This window comes from Nyctereutes procyonoides, unplaced genomic scaffold (genome assembly GCF_905146905.1).
Source record: "Nyctereutes procyonoides isolate TBG_1078 unplaced genomic scaffold, NYPRO_anot_genome, whole genome shotgun sequence".
Classification (NCBI taxonomy): domain Eukaryota; kingdom Metazoa; phylum Chordata; class Mammalia; order Carnivora; family Canidae; genus Nyctereutes; species Nyctereutes procyonoides.
Window position 1 is genome coordinate 4,159,630 of NW_026575117.1, and position 23,339 is coordinate 4,182,968.

General features: G+C 43.3%; 1 protein-coding gene across 1 annotated transcript; it reads right to left on the minus strand.

The window, feature by feature from the left end:
* Window positions 1–4,148: 4,148 nt before the first annotated feature.
* Window positions 4,149–9,953, minus strand: CCDC190 (coiled-coil domain containing 190). Its single transcript, XM_055333886.1, has 3 exons — window positions 9,767–9,953; window positions 5,007–5,130; window positions 4,149–4,737 (listed from the first exon to the last, which is right to left on the minus strand). Exons 1-3 carry the CDS (start codon window positions 9,951–9,953, stop codon window positions 4,149–4,151), a joined length of 900 nt encoding a protein of 299 aa, XP_055189861.1.
* Window positions 9,954–23,339: the final 13,386 nt, after the last annotated feature.

The following is a 23,339-nucleotide window of genomic DNA, read 5'->3' on the forward strand; positions in this document are numbered from 1 at the left end:
CCTTCCTTTTAAACTCAAATTTTATTAATCCCATTTTCCTTTAGGACCCAAGTTATATCTGCTTTTGCTTTCATTTCCAGATGGACCTGCACGAAGACACTGCTGAAAAAATTTACAGAATGTGCTAGAATGGGAAAAGTATGTTAGGGCAATGATTCATGTCTCATATCTGACACTGATTATGAGGCTCCCTGGAACCTCCTCAGCTCCCACATGCACGCCGGGTGCTGCGAGGTTGTTGGTGGGAGCACTTGTAGTGAACCAGCCCCTGGGACCACAGGGCACAGGGTTAGGAGGGTGTTGTGTATGTATTTGTTTGAGTGTGGACCTCCTAAAAAAATGAAGGGAAATTCTTTAGGAAAAATACCATTCAATTATGAATTCTTTTTTTTTAAGATTTTATTTATTTGAGAGATAGAGACACAGCATGAGTAGGGGAGAGGAGGCAGAGGGAGAGGGAGAAGCAGACTCCCTGCAGAGCAGGAAGCCCGATGTGGGGGCTCGATCCCAGGACCCTGGGGTCATGACCTGAGCTGAAGGCAGATGCTTAATTGACTGAGCAACCCGGGTGCCCCTCAAATGTGAATTCTTATACCTATTCTACAAAATTCTATCTGATCTTTTGTGCAACCATATTGAAATAACAGTTGGAGTCACTCATTCTGTTCATGCTATCCTAGTGGCTAGAGCTTAAGCTGAGAGAGAAAGAGGCTGAGCCCTGATGACAGCTCTGCAGGCACCTGCTTCCCACTTCCTGCAGCTCACTTCAGGTTATACCTCAGCAAGAGTGTGCACAAATTTCCCAGCAGCGGATTGCGTAATTACATATCTTCACGGATAGCTTGCATACATTTTCTCTCTACCACATGCTTTTGGAATAGTATTTTAATAGAAATAATGTGGAGTCAAGAAGCCCCACACCAGTATTGGGTGTGATTCCAAGCAACACGTGTGAAGTGTGTTTGGAGTCTTTATTATGTGTGTCCCTTTGACTGGGAAGGTTTCTCCCTTGCCCAGCGTCACAGCCCAACCTGAATGGAATTAAACTGGAGCAATTGAAAGTAATCAAACCAATTGCATTCGATTTCATCCGCAGTTTCTAGGTAGTGCTGGCTACTGGGACCCAGGACAGTAGTGCTTTCTCTGCCCCGGAGGGACGACGGGAGAACCTACATTTGGTTCATATAACATTTAATTAGGAACAGACCTTTTCTCCTACACATCTCAGGTGGACCACATCCCCAGCCACATCTGAGACATCTCAGCACCACGCTGCTCCACCTGGATCCCGCTGAGAACTCCCGGCGTGGTCAGGTGCACGCATGGGGTGGGTGCTTTTCTCCCGGGAACTGCTGCCAGCTTTGCTTGATACCATCGCAGTCCGATCCAGCAACTTCCAGTTGCTTCTGTTTTCCCAGTTTTGTTTCTGGTGGACTTTCTTCAACCACGTGAGGTATGATTCCTTAGGGTCCTGACTGGTTTAAAATCCGTCCTTCCCCACCCCAGTGTGGCTTGGGCTCTGCACGAGAATGAGGCCTGAGGCCTGGCCTCCCCGTCTCCCTCCTTCTGTCCTCTGTATCCAAATGCCTGTGCAGGGCTGGGGTCCAGCTGCAGTCCTATGTCTCTGGCAGGTCTTGCTATGCCGGCTGTCATTGGTGATGTGGGGCTGTTGACTTCTGTTTGGTTGGCACAGAGGCTCCTCTGGCCCTGGGGTTCTTGGAGTGGGGGCGGACCTCTCAAGTTCCCCTCCCTCTGCCTGGCCTTCACCCTCAGAGGGGCTGTCACAACTTTTACCCAATCATGGACGGCTGTGGGAACCTTTGGGGTCCCTCTCAGCAGCCTGCACCACTGTGGGACACTGGGTGACAGGCTGAGCCACCATCTCAGAGTTTTCCAGATGCCTCTGCCTCCGGGTGGAGCGTGGATTCCCTGCCCACTGGATGGGTTCAGGTGATGAGGTGAAAGCCCCCTTTCCCTTATGGCAGGGGGAAGGGGTATAAATCGGGAAGACTGCTTCCTCAATACACCTCTGAATTAATGATGCATGTAGTAAAAAAATGTCAGGTTCCCTCAAAATTGAAGTACGAGTGTTTCCTTCTCATTATTTTTAATTTTATTGCATACGATTTTCAGTTATAAGGTAAGAAAGTATTTCAAAGTGAAAATGAGGGCATAAGCCATTGGACATTGTGTCAGCGCCCCCCGCCCCCAGCTTTCTGAGAGAGAAGATAGGACAGGAAAGTAGTATCCTGGCCCTTGGTACTCATTCACATTACTGTATAGAGATTTTGCTTATCGTGAGCCTCAATTTTTTTTCTTTTCTGTAAAACGGAAGTAGTTGTCTCACCGATTTCTTACCCTTCAGAGGCTTTTGCAATGGTTTAATACAGTGGTGTTTTAACCACCTCGCCAGATTGTCTCTGGACAGTGCCCAGTGTCCATTGGGGAGCACACTGATCCCCAAGGGGGACCACGGGAGGAATGAATGACTTGAAGCTGACTCGCTGCAAGCCGTCCTGGAGCTCAGTGTGCCTCAGGAAGACTAGGGCTTTGCCCTGTCCTTTAGGGCATAATGAGTTAGGGCAGCCACGGCCCCCGCAGCAGCTTCCCGCCTGGTTGTGTTGAGTGGTGCCAATAAAAGTGCTCCTCTGTTGTATCGAAGGAGGAACACATATTGGGCTAAATGATAAGAACATGAAATCTGTGTGGATGGAAGGTTCGTAATGCACAATTTTGGGGCAGTGCAGGACACGTCATTTGAAAGAGGGTGTATCAGGTCCCGGAGTGGGAAGGCCAGGCAGGCCTGGGCCCCTCTGACCTGCGAAGACACAAGCACGGTCAGAGCGAGGACCGTGCAGAATGTTTATTTCTTGAGTTGGCAACACAGGTGTGCTCGGGGTGGGGGTTGAGGGCGCGCAGGGAGCAGGGCCGAGGCTGAGGCCACATCCCCAGTGGCTTGGCCTGGATGAAAGGCCCTGGAGGAGCGGGACAGATCCTTTGGGAAACTCCCCCTTGGAGTGTCCTTGCAATGCAGACAGACAGGGTTTAGGCAGGAAACAAGGAGGAAGGACATACAATAAGGGGCTGGGGCATTTTGCAGGGGGCTCTCTACACTGTGGGGCCTGCTAGCCGGGGCCTGGGCCCGTGGGAATAAAGTAAGTGTCTGTGAATCCCTCGTGTGGCCCCAGCCTGCCTTCCTCGGTTGCTTTGCTTCTTGGGGAGGAAATGTTGGAGGAGGTGATACAAATTGTTTACTCTTCCTTTATTAGGATCCAGAAAGTGTGCTCTGAGTAGGTAGAAAGCAGGAATGAGAAAACCAAAGTGGAGCCACCTGGGAAGAAAGGAAGGAAGGAAAGACTTCGGTATTTTTTTTTTTTTTTTACCAAGATGAACAATTTACTCCAGAAATAATTAACAGATCAGTGCTTTTCACAAGTACTTATTAATGAATTCAGTGGGATCCAAGAATATATTACATCTCTAAAATATAATAAGTTCCAAAAAAAACCCATCAGAAATGAAAGTGTTCTTACAAATCGCAAAGAAACATTGGACTTCTGTTCCTGCTTAGGATGTAGAAGTAGGCAAGAGTGTTGTTCTCACCCTAACAAGAGCAAGCCTGGTAGTCTTAAAAATATCCTATTTTTTTCTTGCCCTTCAGGGAGCAGGTTTTTTTTTTTTTTTTTCAGGGAGCAGGTTTTATTTCTAGCACCTATGAGGATGCGTATTTCCAAGGATGCTCCTATGCCCACCGTTCCAGTGAGGACAGAAGACCTTTGTCCTTTGCCAGCAGGTGGAACCGTAAGAACCTCCTATAAGAAAAGGGGCGACCAAAGTAAGCAGGACCCCAAATATTTTTCTTTTCGGGGGGAAAAGTCTAGTCATCAGTGAAGATGCACAGAATTGGTGGCATCAGCAACACGTGGGCACCGCTTACAGCGTTTTCAGAAGATTCGTCTCTCCCCTCATTTGTCATATGCCCGTCTTGCTCATTCAGTGAAAGATTCTATCCCCATAAAAGGAAAAAAAGAAAGGCCCGAGGGTTTAAAATAAAATCGACACACATTATATACTACTTTCTGCAGCTTCTTGAGGAACGCATCCCTTTAGCAAGTATGATCTACGTTATTGTGAGGTTACCTGGGTGGTTAGGGCCGGAGGGTGCTCACCGTGTCCTCACACTCCTGGGCTGCCCTGGGCTGCAAGGATTCCTCGTGCCCGAATATCTCCCCGATAGTAAGCAATCTCTCAGACTCGGGGGGGACCCTGTGCCGGAGGTAGTGGGCATTTCTGACCTTCGCAAACAGCTCTGAGAAGGTAGGTGTTGCGGACTCGCCTTTCCAATTTCCTGCACATTCCCTGGGGTTCAGGGGGCTTTGTCTCCCTGCCTGGGGGTCTGGCTTTAGGCTGGCATCTTCCGATCTGGCCTCATCAACGTGTGCTCTTCCACTCTCACCAGCTGGGCTGGAACCAGGGCCTTGATCTACGGTGTGGGTGGAGACATCCCCATCCTGACACAGAGTAGAGATGCCCTTGTTGGACTCTTTGCCCTTCGGGGGCCTTAGGCAGTCTTTCTCTCGGGCTTGTGTCTTCTCGGCTGTGAAGTGGGAAGCCTTGTAGTTTGGAGGTAGTGACTGTTCTTTGCTTTTCACGGAGTCCCTTAGGCCAGCTTGATGGAAAGGAGGCACCTGCGTCTTGGATTTATATATCTCTTGGGTCGTGTTGGTGGCCAGTGCTCTGGGGAAAGAGGTAAAAAGAAGAAAGATCTATGAAAGCCAGCAACAAGGCCCATATTTGGAATTTCCCAGTTGTTAGGTCATGTTTGGTGTGGAATTAATTGGCTGAGGTGATGAAGTGGCTGAGAAGGGGGTGGTCACGCTATGGGGAAGTGCTTCATTGCTTAAGGAGGAAAGGCAGCATTTTCTTAGGGAGAGGATGATTCAGGGAGGTGAGGTGGGAAGGAAGATTCAGTAGCATCCCCATGAGGGTAGTAAGCATTTTCTCACCTAATTTTATTAGCCTGTGGAACTCTGTGCTTCTGCCTTCCTGGTGGTGAGGGCAAAAGGACATCTTCTGGTCTCTTCTGAATTTCATTCCCCAAATAAGAGGAGAGCTTTTTCTTGATAATATCTGCTTTGAGTCAATAAAAAGTGTTACCGGTTGAATTCTGTTTTCCCCAAATGTCATAGGTTGACGTCCTAACCCCACAGCACCTCAGAACTTGACCTTATTTGGAGATAGGGCCTTTAAGGAGATAGGCCAGTTAAGAGGAGGTCATTAGGGGGAGCCCTAATCCATGGCTGGTGTCCTTATAACCAGGGGGAATTTGGACACAGAGACACAGATAGAGGGAGGACAGCGGTGAAGGGATGTAGGGGGAAGACAGCCACTGGCACTCCAAGGAGAGAGGCCTGAGAGTAGTCCAGTCCTTCCCTCAGAGCCTCAGAGTAAATCAGTCCCCCAGACACCTCGATCTTGGACTTGGAGCCTCCAGAACCATGAGGCAATAAATAAGACAGCCAGTTAGTGGTTCTCTCTGACGGAAACCCTAAAAACTAATCTAGTAAGAGAAGAACAGAAAGGATGCCGGACTGGAAACTGGTTCTCTGAGCAGAGAACCAACGTACGAACATTCTCAGACCGCATACACATAAGACGGATTTGGCAGGATGGGGGAAGACAGAAAAACTTACAGCAGCTCCCCAGTGTTGACCTAGAACATGTTAACAAGGATTTAGAAATACTGAGATTAGAGGTTGAAACTGGCTGGAGGCCTGTGGAGGTTTTGTTTGAATGTCTTACTTGGCAAGCATTGCGTTTTCAAGACAAAATAACTGGGTGTGGGCGATACCCAGAGATGGTGCCCTATTGTTTCATTCACCTCAATTATGTGACCTCCTACTCGCCTGACCCAGGAGTTGCAACTGCCAGGTACGATTAAGTGGGTTTTTCACTCTTTGAGTAAATGTTTCAACATCCTGTAGTCATGGCTGCTCTGGAGGACCCGGTTAGCCTTCAGGACACCTCAGGAGTTGGTGACTTGGGGTTGAAAGTCTTGCGCTGGTTTGGGAGCGAGTTCCCTGAATGTGCATGGGGTCAGCAGGCACCAGGCAGAGGGAATATGACCAGATAAGGGGACTGGAACTCACATTAAACTCCTAACACTGCTTCATCTGATCACTTCTTTGCGAGGTAGTCAAGACAAGAGACTGTCTTGCGTGAGCCCTTCTTCCCCTGTTGTTTCCTGGAGTGTGTGTGTGCGTGTGTGTGTGTGTGTGTGTGTGTGTCTTTTCCATGTAAGAACTTCATCTGTTTCCTTTAAGCTGAGAGATTTTAAGCTACTTCTCCCAGCCAGGCCATTCTTCTGCAGTTTGGCCCTGTTGAGTCAACAGGCTCAGAAATGAACATCTTTCCTGACACTACATCTGTCCTCTGTGTTCCCTTGTGGACACACGGCACCTGTATGTGTCCAGCTGTCCCACTCAATAAGGATAATTGAAAACCAGCTTTGTGCCAGGCAATAGACTCTGGGCCCTGGACATATAATTACTCGCAAAGCTCTGACAATTCTACTTTCCAAATATCTCAAAATACTTCTTCTCTTCACTCGGCCAATCCTCTAGTTTAGGTCTGAATTTGGGGATTCTCTTAAACCTTGCAGCCAGGGTGAACATGTCATCTCCCCGCCGCCAGACCCTGGAGGGTGAAAACTAAACTCCTTTGCAAGACCTATGGAACTCTCCATGAGCAGAGACACCGCCCATACGGCCTCGCCTCAACACCGTGCCTCACCTTCTCCTCACCCCTCACGGGCTATTTGGAGCAAGTTATGCTCATGCGGCGCCTTTGTACCTACTGTTCCCTCTGGCCTGGGTGTGTCCCATGTGTCCTCCAAGCAAACCGTGCTGCCCCCTGCCCCATTCTCCTCCAGGATTCTGCTTGCACACTGCTTCTTTTGGGAGATCTCACCTGAGGCCCTTTGACATAGGAATCTTCTTATGCTCCTGCCCTACTTTGGAAATAACTCTAATTTAGCAATTAGTATTTTCTTTTTTTTTTTTTAAAGATTTTATTTATTTATTCATGAGAGACACAGAAACAGAGGCAGAGGGAGAAGCAGGCTTCCTGTGGGGAGCCCGATGTGGGACTTGATCCTGGGACCCCGGGATCATGCCCTGAGCTAAAGGCAGACGCTCAACCACTGACCATCCCAGCAATTAGCATCTCTCATAATTTTTCACAAGCACAACTACCTTCCAATTTAAACGTGAGCATCTATAGGAAGCAGATCGTGTTTTTTTTTTTTTTTTTTTAAGAATCCTGCGTCTATCAGAGTGGCTGTAATACTGTTTTGTAAAGTTGTAAAGTCTGGTCCACAAAATACCTGTCCCATAATAATCTGCCTTAGTATCACCTCAGTTAAACATGTGGGTTTTTGAGCCTAATTCCCAACCTGAAGATCTAAATCTTTACAGATGAGGACTGGGAATATGAATTTTAGATAATCCACCAACTGGCATAAAGCTGAATCTCAGTAACAATTTTGGTAAATGAATCATGGAAAAATACTGCCTAGTGCAATGCCTGATAAATACTGAAATGTAATACATATTATTTCATCCCCTTTCCCTTATTCGCCCCCCCTTACCTTCATTGTACTGTCAAGAAGCCTGAGGCTCAGAAGGAATATGACTTTCTAAAGGATAGAGAGACGGAGGCCCCTGAATCAGTTTTCTGCCTCCTGGTCCAGACTTTCCCATACCACCTGTCACAGAGGCAAACTCACTACTTAGCCAGGACACCAGCTACCTTGGGCCTGGCCTTCTGCATACCTCCCCTAACCCTCTCCTTGAAAGTAGGTATATGGTCTTCAGTGTCCTTTTGAGAATGGAAGTGGGATTTAATTAGATGGCTTTTAAGATTCTTTTCCAGTCTATGAGCACTCATTGGAATTTGTTTTAACCATTTTTGCAGACAGGGAAATAGAAAGCAGAGAAGTTCAGCTACTTGCTCAGAATCCTCCTTCAGACCCAAAGCTGTGGGAAATAATTCCCAGGCCAGCTGTTTGGACATTACTCTTTGTTCTTGCACCCATATATTAGCTGTGTAGACCTAAACAGGTTTACATTGAATCACGACACCTGGCTTTCCTCTGGAACATGCTCTAGCATTTTCAGAGCTTCTGAGTCCTGATACCTGCCTTTAGTGAGAAGGGCCTATAGTTTCCCAGAGCTGGGGGTGGGGGGTGGGGGTCCTTTCTGTGCTGAATTTTGATGTAAAGCAAAATCTAATTATTTTAATGATGGATGTAGTTTCTATAAATCGTACAACTAGTTTGCGGTTTTCTTTCTTTTTTAAAAAAAATATTTTTAAAATTTAAATTCAATTTGCCAACATATAACACCCAGTGCTAGTTTGCAGTTGTCAACAAAGCAGTAGAAGTTTTAATCCTGTAACCATCTTTTATTGATTGATTGACCTATTGATTGATTAAATGATCAGAGTAAACATTTACCTAACACTTATTGTGTGTTTAGGTACTGTTCCAAGTGCCTAAATCCTCAACTAACTCCATGAAGTGGTGAACATCATTTCTATTTAACTTGGAGGCAAGTGGGGCACAGACTGGTCTAGTGAGCCCCCAAGGCCTCACCACTAGTAAATGAGAACCAGGATTTCAAAACTGACAGTCTGGGTCCAGATTCTGTGTTCTTAGCCATCATATTTTAATGGGATCATCAAGTAGAGGAGTTTTCTTTCTCAATTATTTTTGACTAGTGTAAGCAGCTCTGGAAGGTCCAAGATTCGGGACACCACCGTGTAGTCCTTTGTTCCATGATGATCAGTAGCTACTAACCAGAACCAGTTTTTTAGCTTACATTATTCTCATTATCACTACTTAACTACTTACTTATCTCCATGAATTGGATGGTCTTCTGAGTGATGTATACACTTGGAAAGGGTTATTTGGAGACAGGAGGTTTTATGGAAGAACATTATTATAAAGAATATGAGCACATGGCTTACAGGGAAAGAGGCCTCTTTGGGAAAACAGCAGAAATATTGGGCCTTTGCCTTCAGAGTCCAAGAAAACACAGTACTGATATACCACACAATTGCTTGTTTGAAATTTTCTGACCTACGCAAAATCTGTAGGCTCTAGTGTGAACACACATAGGAAGGTGATTGAGAAGTTCGTTTTGCACAGAAAGTAGGAAGGGCCTCAATCTCATTGGTGAGTGTTGAAAATGGCCAGATGCTCTGGCTCAGCCCCATCAGAGGGCAGCTGTCAGTATGAGGATATTGCTCTGTGGTTGTGCTAATCCTGAAGATCTTTTTTTTTTAACTTCCCTTTCTTAATGTGACATTCACATTAACAGTTGCTCAATCAATGCTGACCAAGCATAGAGATGAAACCAAATCAACCCAGATGTAGTGAAAGGAAAGCAGAATGGAAAATAATGTAAAAAGAAAACAAAGGTCTAAAGCAAGAGAAAACTCATTTGAAACACAGAAGTAACTGGAAGTCTGAGAAGTATTAGCTCAAGAAGCCTCACTGCTGAGCTGCTGGGGGAAGCTGTGTAACCCAGGGAGGAGGGTGATGGGAGGGCAGGCAGCCTCAAATCCAGGTAGGGTTAAGTTCTTGCTTCCTTGATATCCAGGTCTCTGAAAGAGCCCTTGTCCTGAGGCGGGGATGCCACTCTGGCCTCAGCCAGGTGATGGCTTGCTGCCCTGGCCTGCCTCTCTCTAATCCCGGAGGCCTCACCTTGCTGCAACCTCTGCAGTTCTTTCTGGAGCTGTCTCTGCTCCTGGGTCAGCAGTTTCATGTGGTACAGGCAGATGTGCTCTAATCTCTGCAGTCTTTGGCTGAGTCTGGCTTCTGCCCACCTGGTGTTCTTCCTCTCCAAATCAAAGTGCATATACAGAGGGCCCATGACCATGTGTCTCTCCATCCTCTTCATGGTCTACAGACAATAATACGAGAGTCTCTCACACACCATGACTAACCTGATAGAGCAAGATGGGAGGACTCTGACCTTTGGCTTTTAATCAGGTTTCAATATTTGAATCCTGTGTGTTTCTGAAACCACAGCTGCCCACTCAGATGAAGTCACACCATTGGGAAATTTTGCCCTGTTACTAATGAATTCCCAGGGTGACATAGAGAATTGAGGGTAAAATTGTTCTCCTGAGGCTTAGTGTCCTTCCAATAAAATGGCGATAGATGGTAGGTTCCCTATGAAGTCCCAATCAGATTGCCATAAAGATCAAGCATATGAACAACTCTTTGGGGGAAACAATAGAAACACTTCACTTATATAAGGCATTATTCACTTAATAAGAGAATCTCTTCCACTATTCCTTAGAGGTTTCCAAAAAGCCTGCACAAGGGTCTGGAGAGGATCTGGGACTTAGGACTGAGCCATTTTCTGGGACCCCTTTTGGTTCATTCATTCACAATGAATGGGTCCATGCAGCCTGTAGCCTACCAGGTCCTAGGTACTACACTAAGTGCTGAGAGTCGTGGTGACCAAGTCACCATTCCCACTCCCAAGGGGCTTTCAGATTTGTGACTATAGAGTCTAATAATACACACTAAATCTGAACAGTCAACATTTCAAACATGGGAAGGGTAGGACCCTACTGGTCACAAAACAAGGCAGGTGTCCCAAACCAGCAGTCTGGGCAGCACTAGTGACCCCAGTTGGGTTGGACATGCTCACCTATCTTCTCAGACCTCTGGTCCTTTCTACCCTTCTTGTACCTTGATGACCAAGCCCACACTGGCTTCCTCCTCCTGGGAAGGAGGTGCAGGACGCACCTTCCTCTTCTTTGAGTCCTTTGCAATATTATTTCAGAACATGCCCCCAGGATATAAATGGATTGCTATTGATGGAGCTTTGGTGATAATAACACAGGAAAATGCTCAGTGTTAAAAGGAAGGATTAGTTCAGGACCCAGAAAGACCTTTTAAGACAGCTTGCTTTATAGTCTAAAGGACAGGTGAGTAGCACTTACCTACAAACCCAGAGTTCTCACCATGAGAATGCTGCTTGTATCTTTTGCTATGTCAGGCTGAGTCTGGATTAATGAGCTTGTTTTTCTTCAGGAAATTTAGGAGTTTGGTGTTAGGGAGTGGGGAGGAAGAGGCTGTGGGGGAGAATGTTGAATACACTTGAAAGCTCTCTCCCATGCCACCTCCCCGGGGCAGGAATGCTAACTCCCTGGACACGGGCACCAATCCCAGATCTCTAAATAGCTCTGTGAGTTAAGGAAGCCTGCCAGTGTCCAGCAGTCCCCTAATGGGGCCCGTAGTGCTCCTTCTGGGCTGTGTCTATGGGAGCCAAGAATGAAAGCAAGCATTGTTTTACTGTGTTCTCATTCTCTCTCCTTCCCCACCCCCTTCTCTCTTTCTACCTCATTTGTCATAACCCACCCCTCCCCCTACCTACCATGCTCATTCTGACTTCTTAGAAATCAGGCCAGGCCCCAAAAGAATGGACCGTTCTTTGTTTTCTGGTTTTGGTGTTTTTTTTTTTTTTTTTTCCTGGAGGTGGGGTGGGGAGAGTGAGATTGTGCACATTTTGTGCAGGAGAGTAATCTTTTTTTTTTTAAATTGTGCGTTCTTGCACACCATACTGACTTTTCTCAGGCTTCTATCCATTTTGTGTACTTCAGAGCTTATTAAGATTTTCTGTTGTGACATCAGAATTAGGTACAATGAACCTTAAATCAACTTTTGTGATCAGAGTTTGGGCAACTGCTGTATACCAGTTGAACTATTGGTTATAGAGCAGAATATTAAGTGGGATCTTTACTGTTGCCTGGGGCTTCATCAGAAAACAGGAGGCACTCTTGTGCTACAGTCTAAAGAGACCTGCCAGCTGTATGGCCTATTAATCCCCCCAGGGATTACTGAGAAGAGCTAAACAGGCCCTATTACCCAGTCATCACCTAGCTAACAAGCTATTATAAGGAGATTACCAGGGAGAGGAAGAGGGAAGGCCATTATTTATTCTCTCAGTAGGAGGTAATTCCTTTTCCAGCCTTCCCACAGGTAATTCTCTCACCTCCAGTATTTAAATGACTAGGGTGGGGTTCCAAGAACACCATCTTAGAGAATGGAGTGCCTACACAGGCAGAGACTGGCAGCTCACTCCGCAGCTAGACTTGATGACCAACAGAACCATAGAAGAGTTCCCATTCCAGCCCTTTGCTGCCACCAGGACTCCTAATGGTGAGGGATTTCTTAGAAAAGCTGGTTACTCCATGTCATCTTGAGAGGTGAGAAGGGAGGCTTGCAGAAATAATCCAAGGCTGGAGGATAGGAATGAGCCTTACTGGTGAGTGCAAGGGAATGGTGACCAACCCATCCTAGTTCCCTCTTGGCCCTTTGAGAGTGCCAAACAGGACCTGAGCAGTTTCCTGGCCCCATGTGAAGGAGCAGAGGGGTTATATAAGGAAGCAGAAACCATGGAAGACTTGAGGTCAAATAAGGTAATAACTTCACCAGAGTGAGCATTGAACCTCAGGTGGGGCCAGAGGGAGTAGGGACAGAGAGATCTGACTGAAGGAGAACTTCCTCATGAAAACACCTTGTAAGAGCAGAGGACAGCAGAAAACATAGAACATCACTGGTCAGGACAAGATTACTAATGGTCATGCAAGCAACAGTTATATAGGAAGAGCTGTGCCTCTTCTGTTTCCCTTGGATCCCACAACCTCAGAAGGATTAGATACGGAGAAGACGGGGAAGGGATTAGATATTGAGGAGACAGAGAGGGGGATTAGATATTAAGAAGACAGGAGAAGTATACAAAACAAGACCACATTCCCCTTTCCACCCCAAGGTGTTGGAGAAGGAAGAATGATAAAGCAGTTAGTTCATCCCCCTCCTTCTCCAAGTCCTTTGGAGTCTGGTGGGGGAAGGATTTAAATTGTATGTGAGATTGGAACTTCTAAGTGGACTGGCCTTTTTATGACCAGAATGGCCAGGAATGTGGGGAATCTGCCCACAATATCACTAAAAGACAAGAAAGGAAAACCAGCAAAGATAATGATTGGAAATGTAAAATTGTCATTCTTACATTGCATCCTGAGAGAAAGGGGAGGTTTCAACTGCTCGTTAAAGTGGTTATGCTTAAAATAAATTTTATAGAATGGATTTTATTAGTTTGCACTCTGCACTTTCCTGTCTCTCTTTTTTATCTGGAGGGAGCATCCTTCTGTAGTCAAAGACAACTGAGATCAAATAATTCTGTCATTTAATAGAGTATATGGCTTTATTCATTAATTTGTCAAAGCCCCTGGTTCCTCATCTGTAAAAAGGGTTCAGAGTATCTTCAGCATAGGACTTCTAACAGAATTGAATGAAAGGATAAATGAAAAGTGTTTATGCATAGTAGGTGCACAATAAAAGTTAGTTCCTGGTTTCTAGCAAAGGAATAGGAACTAGATTTACTCTTTTACGTGAAACAATTTAAAAATCAGACACAAAATTTATGAAATGATTTTTTTTGTTGTTCCATTGGACATCAGGTAGAGAGGATGGCAGTCTCTGAAAGAGCAGAAACAAACCAGGCGATCCCTATTATTGCCCCAGCTTACTGCCTGGGAAGAGGTTTCAGGCCACAGGGCAGGGAAAAGCAGCAAGGCATGGATTCCTGAGTCGAGGAGACAGAGGTAGAAGTCCAGAAAAACAAGGCAGCTAGCATCAGCCGGGCAGAGTACCAGATTCAAGAAGCTCAATGAGTCCTAAGCAAAACAAACATATGTAAAATGACTCTGAGGGATATAAAGTCTAACTGCTAAAAAAAAAAAAAAGAAAAAAAAAAGTAACAAAGAAATAAAGAGGGCAGCCTGGGTGGCTCAGCGGTTTGGCGCCTGCCTTCGGCCCAGGGTGTGATCCTGGAAACCCAGGATCGAGTCTCACATTGGGCTCCCTGTGTGGAGCCTGCTTCTCCTTCTGCCTGTGTCTGTGCCTCTCTCTCTCTCTGTGTCTCTCTCATGAATAAATAAATAAAATCTTTAAACAACAACAACAACAACAACAAAAAAAACAAACAAATAAAGACAGCAATTGTCAATATCATAAATAAGAGAGGGACATCACTACAGATTCTGCAGACAGTAAAAAGCTAATAAGAGAATATTGTAAATAAGTTTACACCAACAATTTGGCAAATTCGATGAAAAAGACAAATTCCTTGAAAGAAATAAAATGCCAGTCCTTTATTTTATTTTTCTAAAAAGCAAATATTTATTTTTTTATTTTTTAATAATAAATATATTTTTATAGGTGTTCAATTTGCCATCATACAGAATAACACCCAGTGCTCATCCCATCAAGTGCCCCCCTCAGTGCCCATCACCCATTGACCCCCACCCCCCGCCCTCCTCCCCTTCCACCACCCCTAGTTCGTTTCCCAGACTTAGGAGTCTTCATGTTCTGTCTCCCTTTCTGATATTTCCTACCCTTTTCTTCTCCCTTCCCTTCTATTCCCTTTCACTATTATTTATATTTCCCAAATGAATGAGACCATATAATGCTTGTCCTTCTCCGATTGACTTATTTCACTCAGCATAATACCTTCCAGTTCCATTCACATCGAAGCAAATGGTGGGTATTTGTCGTTTCTAATGGCTGAGGAATATTCCATTGTATACACAGACCACAGCTTCTTTATCCATCATCTTTCGATGGACACCGAGGCTCCTTCCACAGTTTGGCTATTGTGGACATGGCTGCTAGAAACATCGGGGTGCAGGTGTCCCGGCGTTTCATTGCATCTGAATCTTTGGGGTAAATCCCCAGCAGTGCAATTGCTGGGTCGTAGGGCAGGTCTATTTTTAACTCTTTGAGGAACTTCCACACAGTTTTCCAGAGTGGCTGCACCAGTTCACATTCCCAGCAACAGTGCAGGAGGGTTCCCTTTTCTCCACATCCTCTCCAACATGTGTGGTTTCCTGCCTTGTTAATTTTCCCCATTCTCACTGGTGTGAGGTGGTATCTCATTGTGGTTTTGATTTGTATTTCCCTGATGGCAAGTGATGCGGAGCATTTTCTCATGTGCATGTTGGCCATGTCTATGTCTTCCTCTGTGAGATTTCTCTTCATGTCTTTTGCCCATTTCATGATTGGATTGTTTGTTTCTTTGCTGTTGAGTTTAATAAGTTCTTTATAGATCTTGGAAACTAGCCCTTTATCTGATATGTTATTTGCAAATATCTTCTCCCATTCTGTAGGTTGTCTTTGAGTTTTGTTGACTGTATCCTTTGCTGTGCAAAAGCTTCTTATCTTGATGAAGTCCCAATAGTTCATTTTTGCTTTTGTTTCTTTTGCTTTCATGGATGTATCTTGCAAGAAGTTACTGTGACCAAGTTCAAAAAGGGTGTTGCCTGAGTTCTCCTCTGGGATTTTGATGTAATCTTGTCTCACATTTAGATCTTTCATCCATTTTGAGTTTATCTTTGTGTATGGTGCAAGAGAGTGGTCTAGTTTCATTCTTCTGCATGTGGATGTCCAATTTTCCCGGCACCGTTTATTGAAGAGACTGTCTTTCTTCCAGTGGATAGTCTTTCCTCCTTTATCGAATATTAGTTGACCATAAAGTTGAGGGTCCACTTCTGGATTCTCTATTCTGTTCCATTGATCTATGTGTCTGTTTTTGTGCCAGTACCACACTGTTTTGATGACCACAGCTTTGTAGTACAACCTGAAATCTAAATGCCAGTCCTTCAAAAAGAAATAGATCAACAAAATACCCTTATTACAGAGGAAAGAAACTGAATTTGTAGTTAAAGTCTTCCCACAAAGTAAACTGGATGATTCTACCAAACATTTAAGGAAGAAATAAAGATGAACTTTACAGAAACTCTCCCAGAAAATTGAAAAGGAGATATTTCCAATTCTTTTTATGAAGCTAGCTTAACTCTGATACTATACCAGAAAAAAACGTTATGAGAAATGAATACTGTAGAACAATATTCTTCATGATCATAAATGTGAAGGATTGTAGACATGGTCTAGCGTATCAAATATATAAAATATGTAAAAAGGAGAATTATGACCAAATGTGGTTATCCCCAGAATGCAAGGGTGATTGAACATTAAAAAATAAATCAATGTGGTTCATCATCTTAACAGACTAAAAGAGAAAAATATGTAATTAGCTCCATACATAAAGCAAAAAGACATGACAAAACCCAAAATTCCTTCTTGGTAAAATCTCTTAACAAAGACCAAGAGGGAACTTAGTCTCATAAAAGATATCGATGAAAAACTGATGACTAGCAATCATGCTTAATAGTGAAAGACTGAATTCTTTCTTATAAGATCACAGACAAGGCAAGGATGTCTTCCTTCTATTCTACATTTAGATTAAATTTAAATTTAAAAAGGCATCAAAACCACTCTTGGTGTTAGTGATAATACAGAGCAATTAAAACTTTCATGAATCGATGCTGGAAATGTAAAATTGTATGACTATTTTGGAGAAGAGTTTGGCAATTTCCCATAAAATTTAACATGTACTTACACATGACCCAGAAATTCCATTCCTTGGTATTTAACCAAAAGAAATGAAAACATGTACTCGGCAATAAAAAAAAACCCCAAACATTGACACATATAATGGCACCAATAAATCTTACAGACATGATACTGGTGAAGGAAACCAGATACAAAAGAGAAACTGATTCTACATATTTGAAATATTAGGACAGATGCAATTACTCTGTAGTGAGAGATTAGATAACTGGTTGCCCAGGTTGAGAGGTGTGGATGAAGACTGATTGCAAAAAAGGAAATGAAGAACTTTCTGGGGGAGACAGAAGTGGTGATTATATGTTGCATACATTTGTCAAAACCAACAACGTGTAGACATCAACTGTGAATTTTAAAGTATATAAATTATACCTCAGTAAAGTTGATTGAAAAAAAAACCTAATTTAATTTTGTCAAAAAGATGCAGGAGACTTCTGCTTTCACCATGAAGGATGGACTTCTATGAGAATTGCCCTTGTCCCTTAAAACTTGGAAAATTAAACAAAATATATGAAACTACTGCTTTCAGATGTTGGAAGATAGGCAATGCAGGTTTGTGATCCCCTGGAGATAAGATAAAATTTACAAGGTGAACTCTGTGACTGCCCCACATTAGTACCTGGATGCAGTTTCCAGGCTGTGGTGAAGGAAGGGGGCACCCAAACAGAATTCCACTGTCTCTTTGAGTTGAGGATCCAGAGAATGGGGTTTGGGCAGGCTTGGGTGGCTGGATGTATAAAACAGAGAACCAGACAGGAGGTAAATACTCGGTGGGGGCAGAGGGCCCAGAGGTCTACAGAGGAGTCCTTTTGAGTCTTTGGCGGATCTACTTCATGCAAGGATGAAATGTCCAATAAAGCTGTGGATTAAGAAATAAAATGGAAAATGTTCATATAATAAAAAGCTATTTATAAAAACAAACCCTACTGATACATGAACCAACATGGATTACTCTAAAAAAGCATTGTGCAAAGAGAAAGATGACCATGCAAAAGACTACATCTGGGTGACTTCACTTATAGAAAATTCTAGAAAAGGTAAACAAGGTGATAGAAGGCAGACAGAGAGGCGGCTTGGAGCCAAGCTAAGGAGCACAGATGGACTTGAAAGGACAAGAGAAAAGTTCCTAGGGGTCCTGGAGATGTTCTAATCTTGATTGTGATGTGTTTACATAGATGTTTGCATCTGTCAGAATTGTTCAAACTGTGTACTCAATATGGGTGAATTTTATTGGACAAACATTAAGCCTTAATAAAGCTGATTTAAAAAAAAGGACATAAGAATCATTATGAAAAGCTTCTACAAAAAAAAAAAAAAGAAAAGATTCTACAGATCAATTATATTTGGAGGTGGCTTAGGTAGCGACTCACTACCCTGAAAATTAACAAAGGGAAAGGATCATGCATCTACACTGTCTTTCCTATATAAACTATATTTTCAGGGCGATGAAAGAGTAGATGAAGGAAAGGTTTTTTTAGGAGTCTTGGAGCTACTAGATCAGAAGGAACGATAGCAGTAAGGAAAACCATTTTATTTTATTTTATTTTTAAAAAAGATTTTACTGGGGCAGCCTGGGTGGCTCAGTGCTTTAGTGCCACCTTTGGCCCAGGGTGTGATCCTGGAGACCCAGGATCAAGTCCCACCTTGGGCTCCCTGCATAGGACCTGCTTCTTCCTCTGCCTCTCTCTCTGTCTCTGTCTCTCATGAATAAATAAATAAAATCTTTTTTAAAAAATGTTTTACTTATTCATTTGAGAGGGAGAGAGAGCACAAGCAAGGGAAGAGGGAGAGAGAATCCCAAGCAGACTCCCCACGGAGCAGAGAGCCCAATGCAGAACTCGATCCCAGGACCCTGAGATGATGACCTGAGCCACCAGGCACCCCCAGAAAACCATCGTTTAAAAACCTCCATTGAAGTCATGGACCTACGCCAAGTCCTCAGTGGTACTAATACCCTCGGTGGAAGGTCGAGGGATACTTCAGAATGTAGGCATCAGCCAACACTCCTTAAGCTCATGGTTCACACCTAGAGACCTAAGAAAGGGAAAAGCAAGCATATTATTCACCATGAATACACCGAAGAAATATATTTACTAAGATATATTTAACCCAAATCTAGTCAAACCTCTAGGTCTGACTGACCATTCATAGAAATGTGAAGAAATGATTCAACAACTTGAGAAAGCCCAATCCAGAATGGGGGTCTCTCTAAAGAATTATCTGGTTTTCCTGACAAATCTATAGCAAGGACAGAAAAACCCAAGGGAGGGCCACTTGTAATAAAATAGTCTTAAAAGAAATAGCACCCAAGGTGATGTGTGGGCTTCTTTCGATCCTGATTTTCACAAACCAACTGTGAAAAGCACCTGTGGGACAAGTGGGAAATTTCAACGAAAATGGGTATTCGAAGATTTAAGGCGTTTTGCTAATTTTACTAGTTGCGATAATGGGGGGAGGGAGGGTGCTTACGTTAATGAAGTCCTTATCAGTTAGAGGTACATGTTGAAGTGTTTACAGATGAAAAGACATGAGCTGATATTTTGTATCTGTTCCAAAAGACTCCAGTAAAAATGAAATAAAATACTAAAACAAGTGCATAAGAGCCTGCATGTGTGGGAAGAGGCGACACAAAAGTGGCTAAGTGTTGATAATTGTTGAAGCTGGGATGTGGGCACAAAGAGTTTATTGGATGAGTCTTTCTAATTAGGAACATGTTTTAAAATTTTCCATAACAAGTAGTTAAAAAATTTTTTTTGAGGCAGCCAGATTGAGGGGAAGACTTATTATATTCAAAGGAGTGATCAGTACATTTTTAGCTGAGTTTTCAACAGTAATGATGGAAAGCAGAAACAGTGGAGTATCTTCAATATCCTGAAAGACAGTAAGTGCCAACCTAAAATTCTGTACGTGGTAAAATAAAGACATTTTCAGACAGATAAACAAAAAGCAGAATCTGTTCTGCCCTAAATAAAATTCTAAAGGATGTACTTATGGCAGAAAGAAACGTTCCTAGATGTAGGACCAGGAAGGAATGTAAGGCAGAGAAAGTAGTAGATATGTGGGCACATCTAAATGAATAAAGGCTATAGAAAACCGAGATTTGGAAAATAAAATATTTAATGCACCATAATAAAGCATTAAGCTTTCAAAGGGGTAGGATGGTCTTGAGGTTCTTTTATAGCCCAAGAGAAGGGTAAAGACCCTAATTAACATGACATACCCATAAATTAAGATTCATGTCATCATGTCTGGGATGACTATTAAAAGGATTATATAAGAGAGTATGATTTACAAACCAGTACAGGATAAGAATGGAAATGGAAAAAAAAAACAAAACAAAACAATGAACCTAAAATGGGAGAAAGATGGGGAAAGCAGAGAGTACAAACCAAGATGGATATTCAAGTCCAAATAGATCAGGAATTGTGTACATAAGTGACTAAATGCTGTAATTAAAAGCCAAGAGTTGTCAGGTTGGATTTTTTTTTTTAAGAGTGTGACTTGGCACCAAAATGATTATAAATCTAAATACAAATGGACATGAGGAAGTCATGTGAAATTTCTCTGGTGAATGATGGTCACTGAGATGATTCAAATATTTTAATATTGCTCCCCAACATGGGAACTTGAAATGTATAAGGTGAAATTTAAAGCGAGTGGAAGAAAAAAAAAACAGACATCTGAAATCCCAGTGGAAAATGTTAATTCACCTATATCAGTAATTAATGGAATCGGTTAGGAATCGATGGAGAACACAGTCGCAAACTTAACCTTACAGACATTATAGAGAAAAATCACCTCGCTTTTAAGAAAGGTTCCTGGAAGCTGCCGTAAGATATTTCTGCTTACAATTCATTGACTTGAACTCGAGCTAGCTTCAAGCAAGACTGGGCAATATTTTTGTTTTTTCTTTTTTGTTTTTCTTTTTCTGGACAGCTGGGTGCCCGCCTAAGGGTTCGGGGTTTCGTTACTGGGGAAGAAGGAGAGATGTAGGCTAGGAGACCACAGATGCTACTGCACAGAGACAGCTAAGAGTCACCGAGCGCTCACCACTCTCACTATGTGACAGGCTCCGATCAGATAGGCACTAATTGGTACAAACGTTATTATAAATGCAAATGCAAAGTCTAAAATCACTGGCAGTGGTTTAGACTTGTAAGGTGGTTTATCCAGATGGTCAGAATATGTTAATAGAACTGTTTTAGATCATATTCGAAGCAGAGCGCACACGCGCACACATTTTTTCTTACAAGTTCAAAATCCCCCCATTGTGTTAACGGACACCAGTTTGAAAACACCTGCCTCAGAGAATGAGGCTCACACGCACATTTTCAAGGCACAGCCCTGGACTCATCTCCTACTCTCCCGCAGCTCCCCTGTGCTGTTTGCATTTCCCCAAAGACGACATGAATTCTTAAGGCTCCAGGTTTTGGCACAGACTGTTTTTTCCCTTGCTGACCCATTCTCCCTCCCTTGGCTCTTTGTCCTCCTTGGAGGAATAGGGGTGTGCCAACAGGACAGGCAGGTGCCCTTTATCTTTCCAGAGGGAGCCAAGAACACTTTTCTCTCTCCTCCCTTAATGCACGTAAAACATACAGTTTATTTGACATTATTATTACTACTACTACTACTATTGTTACGCCCTCCAGCAGGAGCCTTTATTACACTGCAGTTTTTTTTTTTAAATATCAGTATCCTTTTAATGATTTGTTGATTTCTCCTGGTGTGCATATTCCTTGAGAGAAGGGCCTTGAAAAACTTCTCGGTGTCTTCAGTAGGCACCCCGGTTGCCTGACTCACGATAAGTGTTCAATACGTGTTTGCTGAATTAAAACTTAATTCGGAAAAAGTAGCCAGCAATTTAAATAATCTCCCCTGAAAACTTACACAACCCAAGTTTTTAATTTTCCTACTAATCAATAGCCAAGAGGACTTTAGTTCTTCTCTTATCAAACTGAGAAGGTGAGAGTGTTTTTAAGGTAATGCCAACTGTCTTATTAATATTTTGAGCTGGGAAAACCGTGACCTGTAGGGTATATCCATGCTTATAACGGTTATCCCATATTAGTGGTAAGTTGACTCATTTTCCCCTCTCATGCCCCCTCACCTGGCTCATTCTTGATTTATAGCTGAAGTTTTATCTTTCATCTTTCTGTTTTATATTAGAACAGACAATTTGTGAGCTTGTTGGGTTTCTGAAACCCAGCAGCCTTTACCAGGGAGGAAGGGGTGTGGTGAGGTACCCAGAAGAACACGTTTCTTTGGTGGGGATGGGATGGCGAGGGAAGTGGGCTGGATAACACCTCCTTATTTTTGGTAATGAGACTTAAGCCTTCATCACAGAGTGATAACAGAACAGTTGTGGCCACCCCGAATCAAGGAAAAAGTACACAGAGTTATTGAACTAATACGCTCCTAATCTCCCCATCAGCTTAATGGGTAACGTGAGGCAGTGTGTGGATCTCCGTAGTGATATGGTCCTGTAGTATCCACCCCACCTACAAAACTAGGCATCTACCGCTCCTCTCCTGCTCTGAGTGCTCAAGAGGACTCTACTAGTTTTCTGGGGCTGCCATCACCAAGTGGGTGGTTTAGAACAACAGAAATTTATTCTTTCAAGGCTCTGGAGGCTAGAAGTCTAAAATGGAGGGGTTGACAGGGCCATGTCCCTCCTCAGCCTCTGGAGGAGGAATCTCCCAGGTTCTGGTAGCTCCAGACACTCCTTGGCTTGTGGTGGAGTCCTGGTGATCCCTGTGTCCATGCTGTCATGGCTCTCTTCCTTCCGTGTTTGCTTTTGTGTCTCTTCTTGTCTTATAAGGACTCTGGTCACATTGGATTAGGGCCCACCCAATTCACTATGAACTCATCTTAAATTGATTACATCTCTAAAGACCCTATTTTGAAGTGAGGTCACATTCACATGGACTAGGCGTTAGGACTTACATCATTTTGGGGGCCATGATTCAACCCATGGTGGAGACTTTTAAAGAAGCCCTATGAAGCCCTTTCTTTTGGGTCAATGTTACTCAGTTTTTTTATTTCCAATTTTTACAAACAGGTGTTTTGTATATATGTATATGTTTTAGTTAATAAACACTTATGCCTTTAGTTGAACAACGTCTACACACAAAAATATATGTATGGTTTAGGATCTTTTTTTGAGTGGAAAGGAATTTAGGTCTCAGAGGTTTTGAGCCTGTTTTCTGGAAGTCATTTAACTGAGCCTAAGACCCCTGGAAAAAATATAAAAAGTGGCTCAAGGAAACCAGCAATTAGATTTTGCAATCAAACTATGAATTAAGTTGGCAAACTTAGAACTGGGGTGATTCCTCTGCTGTATTTACTGCCTACTCAGATTCACCCTGGGAAACAGAAACCTCGTCTACTGGAAGACAGAATGGAAACAGAATGTGGTGGCATGCTTAACCTCAAGGTGGGCTCAATTGGTGGGCTGCCAAGTTTATGGAATGGCAAGGATTTTGAGGGATTTGAGTAAGAATGAGAAAAATGGCTCTGAAGAATACATATAAGGATTAGATTGGAAACTATAGACATGTACTGACACCAACTACATGACTTTTCTCAATAGCCTATGGGAATGGATAAGTGGGTTGACCCAAGATGACTTAGGACTTAGAATGAGCAATGATGTACTTTTAAAGCCAATCCTAATTTTTCCCCTAAGGTGGCCAGTGGATTCATAATTGCCACAAAGACCATGCATAAAGTGTTTAAAGTTACGACCAAAGCCAACTTTAATTTTTCCTCACATTTCAAAGGTTGTCTGATGGCC